Source organism: Choloepus didactylus, chromosome 14, assembly GCF_015220235.1.
Source record: "Choloepus didactylus isolate mChoDid1 chromosome 14, mChoDid1.pri, whole genome shotgun sequence".
In the NCBI taxonomy this organism is placed as follows: Eukaryota; Metazoa; Chordata; class Mammalia; order Pilosa; family Megalonychidae; genus Choloepus; species Choloepus didactylus.
The window spans coordinates 74,469,315-74,491,161 of NC_051320.1; the positions used below are offsets into that span (position 1 = coordinate 74,469,315).

Genomic DNA, 21,847 nt, shown 5'->3' on the forward strand with positions numbered 1-21,847 from the left:
CTTCCCCTATTAGGGAATGTTCCCATTCATAAATTCTAAGTGTGGAGGCACAGGGTTTTCTGGTCTATAGATGCCTGCTGGCACTCTAAAGTAAAATGTGCCACATTCTGGAAGGTGTTTGAACTCATTTTCAGTGAACAAAGATGACTCTGAGTCATAGCTTTCATGCCAATAAAATGGGTAAAATAAAGGTGACTCTAAAAGATGACCAAATCATCTTTCCACCAAGGTCATTAAACGAAACCTTTATAAATATACTCCTTTGGGTAATTTATGAGCAACCTGAACTATCATTTTTTGCCCTCCTTAATAATAAAATGAAGAAAGGTCCAGGTTTCTCGCACTTCTTTAAGATAAATGAAACAATTAGCCAATCTCTTTATCTTTTTTACAGTTTGGGTGCATACCTAGCTTAAGGCAGATCTGGCTGGGATGACCTCATAATTTCCCTTCAAGAAATATGATTCTATGAATTTTCACTCTGAGTTGAACAAGAATTAGCATATCCTGTTTTGAACATCTGCACAGTTAGATTGAGAAGTGAGTGATTCTGATAGCCTGATGTGTCCCTTCCTTCCAAGATCCATGGAGAGTCTATTAATGTAATAGTCCTTCTATACTTCCTACCAAGAAAAAAACGGAACATCAAGGCTGACTGGCAATGATGGTGTGAAATTCATTAAATTCTCTGTAATTGCCAGAGATGACATGTGTACACTCAGTACCATTGTTTTCAAGAAAATGAGCTATGGGAGAGTCTTGGAGAAGAAGTAGCTAAAAATCCATCTGTTGTTGTAAACTACAAGATACTGTCTTTATGAGGCAGACAAATGACCTGGTTGAAGTTCCCTCTAATTCCTGTGTGGGTATAGAAGTCTGTGTTATGTGGTGCCACATCCAGTTATATCCAGGCAGGCCCTTCCTGATTTTCTATTCAATTTCTCTGCTCTTGGCCTTGTTTGTTCAGGAATGCTTATAAGAAAGAGCCTGGAATACTAGCTTCCTGAGAAAAAATGACTTCTGGACTGGATCTCCTAACTTTGAGGGTTTTGTAAATCCATTTGCCCTCCTTTGCCCCATTGTCAGTGGGCACTCATGAGGCTTTAATCAACCTTCCCTGGGAGACTGATTGTCCCTATATTATAGTGATGACATCAACTTTGGGGGGAGTATAGTGATTTTTTTTAAAAAGAACTTGGTAAATAGAAAAAGTCAAACAATCCAGATAGCAGCTTGAAGGCTGTTTTTTTTTTTTTATAATTTTTAAAATAATATCTGAAAGCCACCATTGAAAAATAAGGAGCCATCACCACTATTCAGATCACTGTGGCATCACCAGCCTTCCCTAAAAATCCTTTTCCCTGCCCCGCCCCCATCTCTCCAAAAAAGATTCACTAATGGGGACACAGACTTTGGAGAGAACAAGGCTTAGACACCAGCTCTGCTGCCCCTTTCTGACTGTAAGACAGCAGGCAATCTGTTTAAGCTCTCTGGGCCTTCATTGTCTTGTCTGTAAACTGTCATCTCACAGAGTTATTACAAAGGTGAAATGGGGCAATGTATGTACTGCACCAAGTTCAGTACCTGGCCTATAGTGGGTCTACAATAATTGGTAGCTATTGCTGTTATCAAAGCCTGGCCCTGGGAGAACCATTGTTTGGCACGTGGAGAAAGACATGGCATGGCTGGCTGGTTGTCTCACTGTGGTGTCTGAGTCTGGTGGGTGGCGATAAGCGAATATTAGATAGATGTGTTCAGCCCTCCTGTCTGAGATTCAGTTAGGGATGACAATTTTCTTGTCTTTGTAAGGTCCTGTTCATCCCTAGCATGGTTTGTTCCTGTTTCTCATCAATAGTTCTTCCTTCTTCTGAAACCCTTCCAACCTTCATGTTCTTTCCAGCAACTTTAAAAAACATAACAAAGGCTAACAGTTCCACTCCCTTAGCCTACTCAGTTAAAAGCATTTTCTTCCATTATCCCCGAGGCAGTGAATCATAAACTGGTAGGTTTCTCCATGCTCCTTTTAACTGGGAAGCCGGGGTGCTGGGACCAGGAAGCTGTGGGTATGAAGGGGATTAATCAAAGGAAGAAGGAAGAGCCTGGAAGAATTAGCTAGATTTGGGTCTCTTGCTCAACTCCTATGCACTGTAAGAACTGGGTCAACTCCATTAAGTCTACAGGAGTCTAAGGGAGGTTTGGAGAAGCAAAGGTTAAGGATCCACAGTCTACGTGCCCATCACAGTGTCTGCATTTAGAATCAAAATTTGATTTCTCTGGTGAGTGTCCCATCTGAAACCACAATTCTGTACCCACCATGTTGAATACAGCTAGGAGGGAAGCCTGCTGTCAGGTATGTGACAGACCTGCACTCAAACCCTAGCTCTAGCACCTATTATGTCTATGAGCCTATGAGACTTTTCTCAGCTGTAAAATTGAGTTGCTTTAAGGATTAAGATAACATATGGAAAACGCTTTGTGCCTGCTATATAAGAAACGATCAGGAAACTTAGTACCTAGAACCAAGAAACTAGGGGATAACGTTCTTTACACTAACAGCAAAATGAAAAATGAGAAGCCAGACCAAAGAGCTAAGAGCAGTAAAAGGAAATAGTTATTGACAAAAACTGTTGAGATGTTGTTGGGAGTTAGGGAGAAATCCTGATCTTGATATTCATCACCTCTGCCTCCTGACAAACTCCTGGTACTCTAACCTGTAAAACTCATGATATCAATTTGTAATAGAGTAAAATAAAGAGAGCAGAAAAGGGACATTTATGTGGCCCATGTCTAGGGGCTTTTGCAGTTCTTATTTTATATTTTGTTTACCTTTGTTTTCCCTGTTGTCCTAGGGAAATATTGACAAATTGTGGACTTTTGTGAAATTGTCAGTAGGTCGGTTCTCAAGAGCTTGCTAGTTCATGGGAAGGCCCCTAATAAACGTGTGGCCTGTACAGTCACCCTTTCTACTCAGGCTTAACCTGACCTTGGCCTGTAAGGTTAGGAAAATAACAGGAAAGCCTCTGCTTTTTCGGATTGTTGAATTAAGTCCCCTGTTCTCGATCTGTACCAACCTGACGTGAGATACCATGGGCTGCCTGTCCTGAAGACCAAGCCTGGCTCTGTGAGCAATAGTATATTTTTCTATCACTAAAATAGTAACAGAAATGATGATAATCAATGATAATATTAGCCACTGATCATGACATTCATCTCTGTGCTATAAATTTTACAGACCTTATCCTTAATCCTTAAAGCAATGCTGCAAGGTAAGGACAATCCAAACTTGAAAATTGAGGCTCAGAGATATTAGGTAAGATGCTGTCTGGTAGAGCACAAGCGTCTATTGTCAGGTCCATGCGAAAATATAGCTTTTTTATGTCATCAGTCTGGATAGTTGTCTGTGATGGTCTTCAGAAAGTCAGATTTTTTCAAAATCCTGAAAATTCTGATTTTGATCGCCTTAGAACTGCTTTCTCATCATTTTTTTTTTCCTTCTGGAATTGAAGCTTGCAACCATTGGAGACCAGGGCTGTAAGGTGATGACTGCAGATTTCCTGAAGATTATCATAAACTACAATTAGTTCACAATAATTAGCAAGAAACAGTTTTTTTTTAAAGCATTCATTCATTTAAAATGATTTTTAATTTTATAATGACTAGTATATAATTATAGCATAACAGAGCTATTTAGTTAGAAAAAATAACTTCAAAGATGAGAGGCCATTTAGATTTTATTTGCTTCAGGGTTCTAATTACTTTGGAAACTACCAAAACTTCTTATATGATTACTAAGGGCATCCAGAAGCAGCTTCAAGGGAAGATAAACCAATCTTTAAATTTTTTTTTTATCTCCATTAACATGGAGAATAATAAATGATAAATACTAGGAGTACTATATATACTCTGCAATTATTACTTTCCATCTCTATTCCCAGTTCAAGTCTACCATGCCAGAAAAATGAAAAATAAAACAAATCATGTCTTCTTGGTCATTTTCAAAATGAGATTAAAAAAAAAACAAACAAACAAAGGAAAAAATAGACCAGCAAGGAGCACTAAACATGGTATTATTTTCTATGCAATATATTAGCAAATCCTGGTAGCTTCAATTTGGTTTCATTACATTTCCAATATGCGCATGCATCAATTCATCTTCTTTTTTCCCATAGTTAAGATTTATGCACTTTATTAATCACCTCATGACAGTCATCTCAGCAGTTTCATTTAGCAGAGTAAACCAGTCAAGCCTCATCAGACTTCTGGGGATGTCACGTGGCAAATTTTGGATTCCTGGAAACTTGAATTACTCTTGCCAGTATGAGATTTTTGAGGACGATCCATCTTAGGGAAATCTAATATATCACATCTGCCTCTCCTCTTCCTAATTGATAGGTTGAAAGAGAGGTACCTGCTAGATCATGCTAACACCCCCTGCAGCCACTGCAGGACAGAGGTTCCTTGGCAGCAGCAGCTCAAAACGGCGGGCAGTTAAACGTTCTGTCTTCCAAACACAATTTGAATGATATGAGGGGCCTGAGGGTCAAGCCCACCTTCTCCAAATGGCTTCCATAAACAAAAGTGGCCTTCCAAGGATTCACTGCATGCTCAGGTGGTCTAAAACTATGATGTCACCAGGTGGGATGGTCCAGTCATTCATGATGCTTCTTACCTCACAGGGATGTTAACAAGAATCAAGGGCTGCCGAGACCTTTCGTAGGCTGCTGTCGCTGATTCTAATTTGTGGGAGTTTCTATGTGTTATCATGTCTGTCATGCCAACTCCAATCTCCCTAAAGTTCTCAAAGGACACCATTCCAAACACAGCGTGGATGCAAATCATTTTCGAATACTATTTACAAAGTCCCCAAATGACACGTCTGAGTTACTTGCCAGTTTGCTTTGAGATACAGAGAATATAGAGTTGGATTCTAAATATAGCTATAATTTGAAAGAAGCAGCCTTTCAAAATTATTCATTTATCAGTGGTGCCTTCTGAGTTTTTTCAGGTCTTACCCATTTATATGATCATTAAGAGGGATTTGGGGGGCTGTTGCTCATATAAAGGACTCAAATAAGGAAGGCTCAATGACTTGTGAGCACTCACAAAGGATCAGCTAAGTAGAAATTACGGCCCTTAAATAACAGCATGGCACATTAGACCAATAATAAAAAATGACCAATTTAATATTAAGAAAATTTAATGAGAAATCCAGAGAAGAGTGGTTACTACAGTGCTATTTCTACAGTCTTCCAAATACAGCCCTATTTCCAAAGTCTTGGATTTAATGACCCTCAAAATGATAGTCTCACAAGTTGATAAAGTGGCTGTATGGTTTAGCAAAGAGAGTGCTGGACTAGAAACTGAGATCTGCATTTGAGCCTTGACCTTATACTAATTTGTGCAGTCTTGGGCTGAGCCACTAAACACTCCCTACAATAAAGGGACTGGAATAGATAGTGGCCCCAAGAGGTCACATCCAAAGGTAGTAGTGGCTCTCCTTGCACCATTTGTACTTCTCAGAAAAAAAAAAAACTAACAAATTATACATTTATCCATAATAAGATTATACCGCTTAATCAGAATGTCACATTTATTAACTTTTTGTTTAAATTATATTAACTAAACGAGGTTAACACTAGTTGTTTCATGCTAATCCAATACTCTAATTGAAGGATAATTTTTTACTTAGTGTGAAGTCAAGTTACTACTTAATAAATGCAAATTGTAAAGACAATCTTTCAAAAAGTAAAACTCAGGGAAAAGAAGTTTTAAGTGGGAACTTGTGGGTGGCCAGTTTAGGAATGTTTTCACAAATTCCTTTCTGGCTCAGGATTTCTTTTACTACAGTTTTGTATATACCTGCAGAGAGAACATTTTAACCAAACCTCACAATTCCCTTGGCTTACTCACTCATGACTTCATCAGACTAATTATTTTACTATGCAGCTTAACTGAAATGCTGGCTCACATTTACATTTCAATTTAATTGTGCTCAGTTTTAGTACAATGAAAATCTTGAAAGTCTCCTGTCTGTGACAGTGTTTCCTTATCTGGGAAAGGAACACTAACAAATAAAGTAACTTCACTTTATATCATACAACTTTTCTTTCTTTATTTTCTTTAGGATTGACAAAGAACAGAAAAGATTCCAAAGTCTATGAGTGGTTATCTAGATGAAGAGAAAAGAGAAAGGGTCCCCATCAAGGCTGTGGGAGATCCAAGATCTAAAGATGAAAATGAAAACCCAGAGGAGGATGAAAATGAAAACCCTGGGTTGGCATCACAGCCCAAGGTACTGGGGTCCTGCCGTCTATTTGTTCTCCTCCTTCAGCAAACAATTTGCTCAAAGGAGTGGGGGGGTGGGGGGTGGGTGGAGGAACAAGAAGTGGAAAAAAGAATGACATGGAAAATCACTTACTAATCCTAGTCCCCGGGGAATGGAAAACAGAATTCCCCTTATGATCTAATTATCTTTGGTATTTTTAATGTGACCAAATTAGGCGAGTTTCCAGTGTCTGCCTAATGTTTCAGAGGCCTGATTTCTGTGGGTCCTCAGCTCTCAAAGGAAATATTTACCAACTTCCTGAAGATTTCCTGTTATCACCTATTATTACCATTTAGTTCCCAGAAAAATCCTTGTCATTTTTCTAACACAGGAAGAAAAAACTAGTGGAACATAAAAGATCTTTATAAACCATCACGTGTTGTTCTTGCTTGAAACCGCACAGGGCGACTTCAAAAGGTGGTATAGGTCAAAAGAGAGCAACTGACGGCTGACAACTTCTCAGGCACACAGCAAGGGCCCTAAGTACGCCCCTTCTTTGCTGTGCAGAAGTAAACAGGGCTCTTTCATCTCTGTTCCTGCACGTGGGTCTATAGAAGAAAAATGCTACATGGTGACATTTGAGAAGCTGAATTCTATGACCTACTATTTTTTGTTTCCACTGCAATTTTTTGAGACTTTTTTAAAAAATTCATTTTATTGAGATATATTCACATACCATGCAGTCATATAAAACAAAGCGTACATTCGATTGTTCACAGTACCATTACATAGTTGTGCATTCATCACCAAAATGAATCCCTGACACCTTCATTACCATACACACAAAAATAACAATAATAATAAAGTGAAAAAGAGCAATTAAAGTAAAAAAGTACACTGGGTGCCTTTGTTTGTTTTTTTTCCTTCCCCCAATTTTCTACTCATCCATCCATAAACTAGACAAAGGGGAGTGTGGTCCATATGGCTTTCCCAATCACATTGTCACCCCTCATAAGCTACATTTTTATACAATCGTCTTCAAGATTCATGGGTTCTGGGCTGTAGTTTGATAGTTTCAGGTATTTACTGCTAGCTACTCCAATTCATTAGAATCTAAAAAGGGTTGTCTATATTGTGCGTAAGAGTGCCCACCAGAGTGACCTCTCGGCTCCTTTTGGAATCTCTCTGCCACTGTAGCTTATTTCATTTCCTTTCACATCCCCCTTTTGGTCAAGAAGATGTTCTCCATCCCATAATGCCGGGTCTATGACCTACTATTAACTGGAGCATGCCAAAATCAGGGGATTTTGGTAAATCTAATAAAACATTCTGGAATCCTTGGATCAAAAGCAGTACTCAAAGAATCATAGAAAAAAAACAACACCCAAACATAGTTACCTCTATCTGGCACTGCCATTCAATTAGGCTAGACTTTAATCCTGGTTCCATGAAATAAGTAACCCTGCAAACTGGGCAATATTTCCTTTTACTTAGGGAGCATTTGAAGCACAGTGATATTGAACAGCTTCTCCAGGACCACACAGATGCTACCTGGCAGAGCCTGGGTGAATGTTTTTCAGTTACCTTAAAGATTACCCAGGTCCATTCCCCTCATTTTAAAGATGAGAGGTGGAAATTTAGAGCTGTAAGATATTTGGAAAAGGTAAAATAGAGTTTGAAGTGTTAAGGCTAGGGATTTATATACAGTCAACTTGGATGATTCATAATAACTGAAGGGAATGCTACTTGGCAGTTAGCTTCTTGTGGGTCAGGAAAATGTATGTTTGCCCACCTTGGTGGCGGCATAGACTATGTATTTAATCTGTATTTGCACATGAAAAGACAGAGCATACAATTTAGAGCAGAGAATATCAGGTCAATTTATATTTGGTTTTGAAATACCTGGATTCTCTCAGCAGAGTATTTCTTTCTAGAACATTCCATCTTTAGGATCACCATAGTCAGTTTGCCCTTTTTTTTTTCTTTTTTCTTTTTTTAACACTTTGGTGAAAATCGGAGCCAGATGTGTGCTGCTGGAGGCCAGCTGAAGATGTGAAACATGCTGTGAGTTATACTCCCAATGTGCAGTCATATTGTGATATTCCCCTACCCATGGGGCTCCAATCCCATTCCTCCAGGCAATCCTAATTTCCTTTACAACCATCCTAAAAGCAAACCCAGGTTCTCACAGATGGATGAGCCAGTGGCAGGGGGTGGTGAAGGAGCATGGGATGCCAGTGCGAGCAATGACTTCCCCTCCCCAGGGCTGCAGACACAAGCCAGCTCTATTGGACCATTCCCACACTCAATTTCATAGGCACTGAAGATATATCTCAAAGCTGAAAAGCCCACAACAAAGTAAAATTCAATACAACCCACACAGTTTAACAGAACTGCCCCCAAATTTGAGTTCTTCTTGTTTCCTTCCCAATCAGAGGACAGTCTGCTTGCATGTCAGGTTAGGTGAGGAAAATGCTGGCTTAGCAATGAGCTGACTTTCAGAGACAAGAGTATAGAGCCTGCTGGGGAACTGGAGAGAAAGGCTTTTCCTTCCAGGCTGACAGCCTGGAATAGCATTTTCTCACTCGTTGAGTACAAATCTTTTCATTCCTACCCAACAAGCTCTGGATCCCAGGTGTAAGTTCTGACTCTCCTCCAAGCTGAGCAGCCTGGAAAGACTGACACTAGTTTAACAATGCTATCAGCTTAGGTATGCGCCATCTTTGGCAAATGGAACATAAAAGGAACTGTTTCACCAGTGGAGGAAGAGCTTTGTGGCTTTTTCACTAATAGAGCTGGGCCTGCTTCATCGCCCTGAAGCTTGACTGAAAGTTCCAGTAGTTACATGTCAGGAGGGCCTGTTTCTGAAAGGTTTTTTCCAATGTGATATTAATAATTCATGAATAAGCTAGTACACAAAACCATATTTGTAAGAGGGACTGTGGGCTATGATAAACAGCAACTTAACTTCTTATTCAAAGCAGATGGACAAAAAGGACAAAAATCTCCTTGTGGGCAATATGTAGAGTGTAAATGCTATTTTGTATTTATTGTCAATGATCAGAAAGTAAAAAAGGAATCGTTTAGGCTCATGCTACAGAAGGTGATGATTTGTGCCTTCTTTCTCCTTCTATCCGCTGCCTGGGCATCTGGCTGGATCCGGGTACATGCATCTGATGAAAGGGAGTTTTTACAACTGGCGAGGCTCATCTAGTTAAGCAAGACTGGGATGCATTCTATTTTGTCTTGTGTATTGTCAACAGAATTGCCAGCAAAGTTTTGAGGGCAAGAACTTTAATGTGATTATGTGAGAGAGAATGAGGAAGAATAAAGTTTTAGTTTGCAGTGTTGGCAATTAGAAAGAAGAAAACCAACATTTTTACTTGAAAATTGGAAAAACAGGATATGCAACTCAGCTAGACACAAAAGGAATGGAACTCATCTAGGTCAATTTTTGGCATATTGATTCACTTAGAATTCACCATCAATTCAGTACAACACAACATGAAATACAAAGAGAATTGGATTCCTCTAATCAGCTGAATTACAAGGTCAGAGCTCTAAATTACTGCTTTGTTGTTTGAGCAGCAAATTATTGGTCACAGGATATTTTTATTGTTATGTACTCATTTAATCATGGTATTTATACACTTTTCTAATAGCTATCATAAAAATGCTGTGCTGCAAATATATGCTGCAGTCCAATATGGATATTACATTTTTCATCTTTCTAAGTCTTAATGTTGCTTTGAAACTCTGAAGTAACCAATATTCCACTTACTATTTGAAAATAAAACTGCACGTCCAAACTGCATGTTATAACCCCCGAATGTCAGTGCATGTTAAACAGGTCGAGTTCTACATATGAGAGTATCAGGTGCTGAAGACTCAATTTAGTTTTGTATATCCACAGCAATTTTTATAAAAATAAAAACCTTTAATTCACTAGGAGAGAAAATATATGTAAAATGCCTGCTCACAGAGGAATGCTTAGTAAGCATAATGGCAACCCCAGCTGCCATTTATTAAGCACTTAATAAGCAGTTCAAACTGGGATGGGCACTAAAGGGATCCATTGAAATAGAAGACAGAGTTCTGCCTCTTAATTAGCTCAAAATATAGGGGAGAGAGGGAAAGGAACGGTAAAAGGAAAGGACCATAACCAAGCGCCCCCTAGGGGCCAGATGTGAACCTGGGTCTTACACATATGTGGACATTTAATACTCACAATAAACCCATCAGGTGGCTGTAACTGAGCCCTGATGCTGGTAAGGAGACTGAGAGTCAGGGGGATGATGTGTCTCTTCCCCTCCCAGGGACCTTCCTTCCAGCTTCATCTCTCACCATTCTTCCCCTGCCTCTCTGTGCTGCCCCACACTCATTCCTTCAATGCACCGTGCCCTTATTTTCTGTCTTCAAATTTCTATTCAAAATGTTCTTTCTGCCGTCACATGACAGCTCAACACTCCCTCTTCAGGGAAGGAAGCCTTCTTGGAGTTCAAGGAACAGGTAAGTCCCGTCCATTGAATGCCAGCACTTTCCTCAATTTGTAATTCCATATTTAGTTGAGGATTATTTGTTTGATGTCTCTTCCACTAGACTGTAAATTCTCTGAAGGCATGCCATGCATTTGCTACACTCCTCTCTTTCTTCAGCAACCAGCAAAGTGCAGAGCTCATAGTAAGTGCTCAATAAACATCAGTGACGTGATGCTTGCATGTCATTTTGAACCTAATTAGAGAAGACTGAAAAAGAAAAAGAAATATATCTAGTTTGTGAAGAGCCTGTTACAGAGAGGAAACTGCTAATACTCTCTTGGCAGGAGGGAATAATGTTATAAATTTTCAGAAGTGCAGTTTGTTCATATGGGTATGTGATATGTACTCTTTAAAATGTTCATACACTCTTGTGAGTGCATACTTGTGCTTTGGGAAAAATTCAAATAATGTATACAATGTAATATTTATTTTTAATCTTAATAATACATAAACATGGTAAACAGGAAAAGTCAAATGCATTGCTTTATAAAAGACAACAGCATTTCTCTGCCCCATTTCTGCCCATCCCAGTTTACTGCTTCCTACACATAATCACTTTTAATCATTTTGCCTCATTCTTGTAATTTTTACCTCAATTGTTCATACACTTTTTTTAAGGATTGACAAATTTTATTAATATTATTTAATGTCAGTATAGAAAAGACATCTTAGACAAAGATTAAAGATCATTGTTACACATAACCAGCCACAAATTAGTATCCAAAATTTATATTTAACGTTCAGCAAACCAACAAGTAAAAGACAAACTAAGGGGAAAATTGGCAAAATATATACTCATAGAAGAAGAAATATAAATGGCTATTGTGCATTTGAAAAGATATTCAACTTTACTAGTAATGACTGGGAAATGCAAGCTAAAAATAATGAAATGTTATTTCATACTCATTAGCTGCCCAAAACTTAAACCCAAGCATTGGCTGGGGGCTGTAGAGAAATGAGATATAATGGAGCACTGGTAATCAGAGCAACCACTTCAAAGCGCAATTTGGCAATCTTGGCAATGGCTAGTAAACCCTTAAAATTCTGCCTTAAGAATTACCCCAGTAAAATATTCATTTATGTGCACTTAGAGGCATACATAAAGGTGCTTGGATGTCCATTGCAGCATTTTACAATAGTGAAAATCTGGGAGCACCCTAAATGCTCACCCACGAGGGAAATGAATAAACATTGAGATGCTAGCGGGCAGTGCTGTTTGTCTCATTATTCCTTACCCGAATCCTGCCGCTTAGAACAATGCCTGACATGTAGTAGTAGGTGCTCAATAAACACTTATCAAGGGTATTCATACACTTTTCCCAAGAAATTCATCTGCTAGGAACCTATCCTAGAAATATTATCAGGTGTGTGCACAAAATTTTGGGACAGAGATGTTCATCCCATTGTTATTTATAATTACAAGAAAAGTGGAAGAAACATTTGTTTGGATTGTTTGAATAAATGATGGCCTAAACAAATAATAGAATAGTAAGCAGCCAGATATATTTAAATGGCATGGTAAGAAATAACTATATAAATTATATAAATATATAATAAAATATTGATAGAGATTATCTTTGGATAGTAGCTGGTATTAAAGGTGATTTTTTTTCTTTGTGTACGCTTCAATTTCAAAATTCTCTTCGATGAACACATATTTGCTTGTAACCAGAAAATAGAATGCTGTTTTATGATGGAACCTTTGATTTAATGTAATCTTTGGACCTCAATTTCTTGTAAAGTAGTGTGGGGCAGTAGGCAAGGAAGGGGCTGAGGTAAGTGCATGTTTTAAGAAGGTATATTTGGGAAAAATCATTGCCATGTGTCCAACTGTGTATGTGTATGTGAGACATGAATAGGCACAAGGAGACAGCATTTGTGTAACAGAGAATTTGACTAAAATCTACTTTACTCATTGGGTATGAAGTAGAAGAAGGTCTGGAGAGGATAACTGAAAAATAAATGGAGTGCCATAGCCTGGTGGATACCAAGTGCTCAGCTAGGGAAATGGCTGAGTTCAGAGAGGCTGTGGAAGGCAGAAGGCTGGGGTGGGAATGGGGGTGGGGAAGCAGGGTCCAGAGAAAGAGGATGGGTCACAGATTCAGCAAGAGCAGTGCCAGCTGTAGGGCTAAGGCTCAGGGATTGCCCAGCAGACTCTCTGCTCTCCACCTCATGTGACATAATGAGAGATGTGGGTTACTCCAGACCCACTAACCTTACTCTCAACATGGTCAGAGACCTAAGAGGAAATTCTGCTCTAATCAAGATGGGTCAGAAATTCAGGGATGACCTCATTTGTAGAATGAGGTAGGGGAGGAAGAGAGGCAGAGCTGTCAGAAAAGGGTCTTGGTCTCATCCACCACGAGACAAAGGATGCATGGGTAGGACAACTTGGACATGAAGGAGTCCAAGGGAAGAGGCAGTTGGAAAACTTCAATGAGAGATCACCAAAAACTGTTCTAAGGTGGATTTAGGAGATGTTCTGAAGGATTTGAAAAAATTTTTTCATGGCCTCTGGTGTATAGCTCTAGGCTGAGTATGTACAAATCAATTCAAATAGATTTTTTTTTTTAAGTTGGGTGGTGGATGGTAGATCAATTCAATTCCGCTCATATTTATATAATCAAGAAAAAGTTTCTCATAGTAGAACATGGTTCCTCTTGAGATCATGTGCATTAGGTAGGTAAGGCAATTCTGTCTCCAAACCCCAGGGCCTCGATGTAATAAAGATCTATTTCTCTCTGACATGATAGTGATGTAAGTAAGGCAGTTCCCCTCCATGCCTGGACTCAGAGATTTAGGCACCTTCCATCTTGGGATGAAGCCATCATCAACATAGGCCTCCACAGTTGCCCAGGAAAGGGGAGACACTGGAGGATCATGCAGGGACTCTTACCACGGGGCTAGAAAGCAATGTGCAGGTTCCACTGACCAAAACCCAGTCATTTAACCTATGTGCAAGTGAGGCTGGGAAGTGTAGTCCTTCTGTGTGCTCAGAAAGAGAAACGGGATAGCACTGGTTTTCACGTGTGGTCCTAAAATCAGCATCACCCGAGATCTTGTTAGCAATGAAAATTCATGGGCTCTACTGCAGACCTACTGAACCTGAAAATCTGTGGCTGGGGCTCAGCAGTCAGTGTCCCAACAAGCCCTCCAGGTGATTCAGACACACAGCAAAGTTCCAGAAACACAGGATAGATAATTATCTAGCCAGTCTCTTTCGCACCTTTTCTGTTAAATTTTTAAATGTTGACAATGACAAATTACAGATAGTTGGTTCATGTTCACAAAATTGTATTTGCTTTTGAGAGTTTATGCACTGGGAATTAAGCTTACATTTTCCACAATGTGCCAACCTAAACATGTTTATCTATTTTAAACTTAATACAGTGCATTAGGATGTTTATAAGAACTGCATGCAATTTGGGGCATTCATTTATAGAGTCAAATAATTTTATGCACTTGTAACATTTATTTACTTAATTAAAGGTTAAAAGGTTTAAAGATATCTAACAATGGTTGAAACGTTTGCAGAAACGCAAAACGAACAAGCCAGGGAAGAAATGCTAACGACAAATTAGAAGCAGGACCAAATGCACCATGACCTGGTAATAAAACCCTGGGATAAAAAAGATATAAAAATCTTGAATGGGATGAAAAACTTTGGAGATGTGAAGAGCGGAAAGTGGTAAGTTCATCTGATGGGGATAATCAGCAAAGCTGCAATCAATGTGGAGGATCCAAAAGTATGAAATGTGTTACAGCTGTGAGCACCACGAACAGTGAACATGCAAAATAAAAACATGAAAAGGTGTCATGACAGAAGAGGTTCTCCTGACCCACTGAATGAAACACCTGATTTCTAAAATGCCCAGTGAGGGGTCATTCAAAGCTAAAAGTTGCAGATACTAAATCTAAGAGCCGCTCAGACAGACTGCATTTTAGGAATATCTAATTTAAAACAGGTGTTTTAATAAGATGTCCACAAAAGAAGGCAAAGATAACACTTTGAGGAAACTGAGAAAATTTTAAAAGTTCAGGCTCAAGCCAAAATAAGTTTAGACACAGCAACTGGAATATGGTAAAACTCGCCACGATATTTTCTATACACAGCAACTGGAATATGGTAAAACTCACCACGATATTTTCTAGCACCACATATTTGAGGGTTTATTTTTTTTTTTCAGAGTGGATGAAAAGGGGAAAGGAAGAGGGAGGAAAATTAAACTTGTATATTATTCATGGAAACCAGAGGAGGAGAACTTGGATGCCTTCCAGGAAAAACCAGGGACTCTCCTTAGTTGTAAACTCTTCTTGAATTTCTTAGGTCTCATCTTGTAACGTGACTGGTGCCATTGTGAATTTGTAGTCACATTCATTTATTCCTTTTCTCATTAATTTATTTGTAATATATTTGTTTTGTACCTACTGTGGGACATGAGCTCTGATTTCAAAGAGCTTACAACAGAGCTGGAGAAGACAGGACTAGCATACACGAAACATTTGGAGAATAAGAGATAGTATATAATAAAGGGCTAAACTGAATATAATTAAATGCCAGCCTGTATGGTGCCATGAGCAACACTTAAATTTAGGACACAATCCATGACCTGATTCTAAGAAAAGAGCTCCTACAATTTCTTACTTACCACTGTAACTAATACCTAGAGTTCAGTCCAATAATGTAATTTAGCAAAGACTATATTTCCATGCTCAAAAGGGAAATCTGTTGCTCTCAAAATGTCCATATTTAAAGCTATCTACTTAGTCTTGGGGTGAGAGATGGTGGATCTGATTGTGTTTAGTGATTGATTTGTCAAATTAAAAACTTCTGGGGAAAAGATATCATAGGATCACAAAAACCAGAAAGAAGCCTGACAGATCAGCAAGGCAATCCCTTACATACAGGTGGGATGGAACCTCTGACCTACTACCCGGCCAAAAAAGTTATGGTGACATTCTCATGTATCTTTTCTTCCTTCATATATTGAATCAAAGTGCAACTAGGCATCTGGTGTTGGAGCATTATAAAGACATATGTGACACTCACTAATACAAAATTCCTGGAAGGAAACTAAGTTAATACATGCGGCTTTAAATTTACAAATGAAGGCTCATCCATCATCAAAGACCCTGATGCCTTGACATAAAAGAGATCTTACGAGGGATATCTGTTTTCATTTGAGTATCGTCCCCTTCAGCACAGGCAAGTAAGAGAAGGAAGTGTGTGATTTCCTGGACTTGGTCTGGGATATGCAACACATTTTGCAAAGGGAGTAAAGGTGCCCAAGGTCTCTTGGACAAGACCATGTTATGCCAATTTCATGTCAGAGACAAGGTCTGCTGTGGAGTCCTCAAATGAATGATACTTATGCATTATGCCGAGGTCAGAAACATTATTGGGGGCCCTTTAAAGAAAAAAAAAAAAACTACACGCAAGAGATATAATAGAAAACAGCTCTGGAAAAGAATCTTGTGGTCATATCCCAAACACTGTACGGGTTTCCTTTTACAGGAGGAAGAACACTCAGTTCACACTCCGTCACCCCACATATCTGATTAGAGCAGACATTACCAAGATGGTTTGTTTTAGAATTTTATGATTAGCCAAAGTAAGAGAGAAAACAGAATCTTCCCAGGTCTTCACTCTTGGCAGTACCTTCTTAGGCCTTCTTAGGATCTCAAAAAGAAAGTTTTTTTCCCTTCCAATTTTGACCTTCTCTGTTTCGCAGAAGATTTTTTTTTTCCCTGCTTGTGTTTCTAATGGAGCTTGAAATTAGCATGGCTTTTTGTTTACCTCCTAATTTGTGTGCCGCCGTCACCAATGTTGTCAGCATAGTTCTGGGAATAGGGGTTGTTTACTGCTTCTGTTGAGCCAGTAAATGGAGAAATGCAGAAGAGACTGTTCTCATCCTATTCCAGTTTAGATTCCCCTCCCCTCCACATAAATTGCCTTCACTAAGTAGTCCATGACCTTCTGGGCTGCAAAACCCAACAACCATCTTCAAGTGTTTATCCTCTAATGTGGTTGTAGGCTCACTATGATGCAGCTGAGTAGATCCTGGCCTCCTCTACTCCTTGTTAACATTGTACCCAGGAAATGCACCTTTCACTTGTGTGCTGGTTTGGATGTATTATGTCTCCCAAAACGCCATGTTCTTTAATGAAATCTTGTGGGGGCAGACATATTAGTGTTGATTAGGTTGGAATATTTGGATTAGGTTGTTTCCATGGAGATGTGACCCACCCAACTGTCTGTAATACCTTTGATTAGATTATTTCCATGGAGGTGTGGCCCACCCATTCAGTGTGGGCCTTGATTAATTTACCAGAGCCCTATAAAAACTCAGACAGATGGCGCTCAGTGCTGTTGCAGCTTAGGGAGACATTTTGAAGATGGCCGTTGACAGTTGATGCTGACATTTTGGAGAACGCCATTTTGAAATGCAACCTGGGAGCAAGCAGACGCCAGCCACATGCCTTCCCAGCTAACAGAGGTTTTCCAGAGCCAATGATCTTTCTCCAGTGAAGGTATACTCATGTTTATTCCTTGGTTTGGACACTTTAATGGCTGTAGAAGTGTAACTTTGTAATCAAATAACCCCCTTTATAAAAGCCAATCCATTTCTGGTATTTTGCATAACAGCAGCATTAGCGAACTGGAACACCCTGTTATCCATCTTTCAAAGGATCCTTGTGGGACTTCTGGGTTCTCTCCTCCCACTCCCTTGTGGGCTTACCTTTTTTAAGGTCTGCCGATACTCACTCTACACAGAAGATACCCAGTTCTACCTGTCTATCTCTGATTTTGCCTTTGCTTTTTCATTCTAAGTCATGCTTACACTTCATGGCCATATCAATTTTGGTTTGGGAAAGGGGGACATAGTATTTCTTCCATAGCAAGTGCTATTGTAACTTCCAAATGAATCTTAGAAAAAATGTTTTTGTTTTGATTTTCAGGACTTCATGGTCTTTTGATTCCACTGTTTTGTCCATTACTCAGCTTCTATTACTTTATTATCACCGTTCACCTTCTCCATAAAGGGTTATGTAATCCGTAAATACACATGAGAAACAAATTTGCAAATTTCTCAACTTTATCCAGAAACAATGTCTACCAAGGTATCAATTGTTAGTAACCTATACAGGGCTACAGCTTGGGTTTGGGTACTGTTCCAGATCCATTCTTTACCCTTCTTTGCCTCTGTTTCCATGGAACTACATTTCCCAGACTCCCCTGCCTCTACCTTTTAGGTAGTGTCAGCCAATGTGAGGCACTGGAAGGAGGCTAAGGGGTCAAAGAAGAAAAAGGCCAGCATATTTCTTCCCCTATCACATTGCTTCTGGTGGCATCTTTGGCAGTGGCTGCATCTTTTCCTGGCTCCAGCTCCCACCAGAGTAGCCTACTGGGGTTCCAAGCTTTGCCAGGCAGCCCTGACTTCTAGGCTCTGCCTCCTCTTCGTCCCTCCAGTCCCAGCGGCAGTAGAAGCTTCCTGCTGTTGCTAATCTCTGGGCTGCTTCATTTCCCCAGATATTCAGCTCTTCTATCACTTGTGCAGCCAATTCCCTTCATTACATTCTCTCTTTAAAATACATGGAGTGGTTTCTGTGTTACCGACTGTAACTTGACTGATAACTGTTCTATAGGAAACAGCGGCTCCCGAGTTTCTTAGGCTACAGAATCTGTGGCAGTGATGCCTAATAGCCGTCAATATATCACTCACTTAACAGAATGTTTAGCTGTGATCCTGTTTCTCAGCCTCTCTTGCAATTTGGAGTGGCCATGTGAACAAATTCTGGCCAATGGGGTGTAATCAGATGTGTTGTGTGGCAGATTTTAAACCTCCTTTGAATGTTAATTGTTCCATACTGTCTGTACCTTCTCTTCTTCCTGGGGTTTGGGGCACAGGTGTGACCACTGGAGGTAAATGAGCACATGGGCCACGTTCTAGGGATGGTAGTACCGAAAGCTGGAAGGAGCCTGATTGCTTGAGAGCTTTGTGGAGCAACACTGCCACACCAGCGCTGTTCTGCCTTCCTCTGCATGAGAGGGAAATAACATTCTTTTTTGTCTAAGCCACTGCTATCTTGAGTCTCTGTTTCCTGCAGCCAACTCAAATCCTCTCACAATCCAGGACCCAAATCATGAGCTCGATGTCTGCCTCAGATTAGTGATTTTTTTCTTTGTAATTAAATAAAACATTTAATTAAATTTAAATAGTTTTATTGAGATACAATTCACACACCATATAATTCAACCATTTCAAGTGTACAATTCAATGGTTTTTAGTATATTCACAGAAACGTGCAATCTCCACAGTCAATTTTAGAATATTTTAACCATATCCTTTAGCTATCACTACTCTCCACCCTCCCATTTTCTCCTCCCCAACCCCAAGCAACTGCTAATCTACTTTCTATCTCTACAGATTCCCCTATTCTAGACTTTGATATGAGTGGAATTATATAGGCTGGGTCTTTTGGTCTGGTTTTTTTACTTGGCGTAATGCTTTCAAGATTCACCAATGTTGTAGCATATGTCAGTACTTCATTCCTTTTCGTGGCTGAAGATGGATTTTCTTACATCTTCCTTATTAAATTAAAGCTAGTTTGTTTATCCTGTGATTTTATGCTAAGTTTTGGTCTCTTCCTGTTTATATTTGGACTTGACCTGCTTTCATCTACAAAGCTTCAAAAAGTTTTATTCCCTTCAAAAGCTTCTGCTTTTTCTATAAAGTTTTCTCTGAGAGAGGAGTAAACCTCAGCTCCTCGACAAGCCCATTTCCAAACTTGAAAACAATTAGGGTCTGAATGTTAGAAAAATTTTAATTAAAAGCCTGGGAACACTGTTCCTCAGGCATTAATAAAGTCGGTAAAATGGAGACTCCGAGAGGCCTGCCACCATGAGGCAGCTCGTTAGCGTCCTGGTCTGATGGCCCATCTTCCCAGAGCTGATGGGCTGTGACTATCCCTAATGTCTGCCAAGCACAGATAAATCTCACCTGTACTTTACCCAAGTGGCCATCTCTGAGAAATATGGACCTCTAGGATGGTGGTTCCCAAATTTTATTGGGCATGAAAATCACTTGGAGGAACCTGTGTTAAACAGAGCCCCACTCTTCTGCTCATAATATAGTGGGCCTGGGGTGGGGGCCATGAACTCACCTGTTAAAAAGGCCCCCAGGTGCCACTAATACATGTGGTCCATGGAGCTCATAAAGGCTGCAAAGCAAAGCCACAAGTGCAAAGAGCTGTCATTGGCTGGGGCAGGACTGGAGAACATTAACTGACGTCTGCCATGTGCCAGATGCTCTGCTAGATATTTTTCAGACATTGTCTTAGGTTTTTTTTTTTTTTTTTTCCAATTACAATAATCTACAAGACTATTATTATTATTATCCTTGTTTTAAAGCAAGCAACTTGAATCTCAGAAAAATTAAGTAAGTTACAAAGCAGCTTCAAAACTGGGAGTGTGTTTGCTGGATAGATTCTATTTATCCTTCTAGTTTCACTCTGCACCCATCTGTAGCACGCTCTATGCTCCTTGATGCTGACCCGTGTGGACTGCACCACAGGGCCCTCTGCCCTCTGCCCATGGTTTGGTTGGCCACCAGCAATGGGAAGTGCCGGGAGAAGACTGGAAAGAGGGAGGAGAGAGAAGTTAGGGTATTCATCCCCTCAGCCTCCTTCACTGCAGGGCTGCAAAGGTTGCATCTCTTGACCAAAGGTCACAACTTTGCTTGTGGCTCCTGCCACATGAATCTGCTTCCAAATTCCTGTAATTGTTTCTTCCCCATACCCCTTCAGGCCTAGTGCTGATAACTGTTGCCCTTCCACTCTAAGATGTGGTAGTATATTATCCCTTTTCTTGCTCTACAACCTGCCCAGGACATTGTAAACACCGTTGTTTCTTTATTAAATTGTTCTCCAAACAGCTCAATTTAAGTTCCATTTGTTTCCTGCCAGGAACCTAACTGATAATATCTGGCTGGCTCCAAAGTCTTCCTCTTTTCACTGTTCTACACTACCTCTCCACTGATGACGATGGCATCGATAATGATGATCATGGCAACGGTGACACTGGCTGAGCACTTATTATATGTAAGGTGTTGTTCTGAGGGCTTTACATAGATACTCTTATTTAACTTATACAACCACCCGATGTATTAAATATTACTTCACCCCCATTTTACAGAGAAGGAAACTGAGGTCCAGAGAGATTAAGATTTATTAGGCTAGCAGAGCCAATAAACTATGGTGCTGAGATATATGAGCAATACATATTCCTTCTACCAGGTGTCAGTGTGTTCATGCACTTTTTCCCCAGCTAAATGTGTGAATAAAATTATTGAAAATAAAGATATTGAAAAGTCTATGTCACTCTGATTGTCAGACTTGTATTTGAAAAACACATTTCACTTCAAAAGGGAATATGTTGCTCATGTAATTCTTTTTTTTACATTCTCCATCACAATTCCATTCAGAGCCTTTCCACTTAACATATGGTGAGTTGTGATGGCCACTAAACACACCTCCAGCATCTCCCCCTTTTCCTCTGCATCCTGCTTATCACATCACCAGATGAATGTTCCTAAAATCTACTCTGATTATGGTCATTATCAATATAATTCAATGGGTTACTGCTAGAAATAAGCCAAAATTCTAGGTGATACAAAGAACTCAAGGAATCCAGACCTTTTTTGATTGCCAAATTATTTTTCCAGACTTCAGTGCAATTACTCCCCTATGAAACTAGAAGCCTATAAAGTTAAGCTGTATTCACAATTAAACCAATTAAATAATACCTGAATATGTCTTGTGCCGTTAAACTATAGGCCTGTGCTTATGAAGTTCTCATTGCTTGAATTTCATTCCCTATTTTAAAAATTCCATGAAGGTTTCTCTTATCACATACACTTAGCTCCTAGACCTCTGAAGATATTAGTCCCATATTTATTATCTCACCTTATCATGCTTTATGCTCATCCTTAATGATATTAATTCCACTGTTGTTTGCTGAGTCCCTTTTATGCTTCTGACTCTC

At 39.6% G+C, this 21,847-nt stretch overlaps 1 protein-coding gene across 3 annotated transcripts in view; it reads right to left on the reverse strand.

The window, feature by feature from the left end:
• Nucleotides 1-21,847, reverse strand: part of SAMD12 (sterile alpha motif domain containing 12) — a 449,252-nt gene that overhangs the window by 88,441 nt on the left and 338,964 nt on the right. Inside the window, exon 5 of one of the 3 annotated variants that reach the window (XM_037802734.1) lies at nt 3,408-3,554. The exons of the other annotated variants lie outside the window; for them this stretch is intronic. Coding sequence (XP_037658662.1) covers nt 3,478-3,554 — 77 coding nt within the window. The 3' untranslated portion in view covers nt 3,408-3,477. Of the gene's footprint in view, nt 1-3,407; nt 3,555-21,847 lie in introns of those variants that run through there. 3 annotated transcript variants of the gene reach the window in all.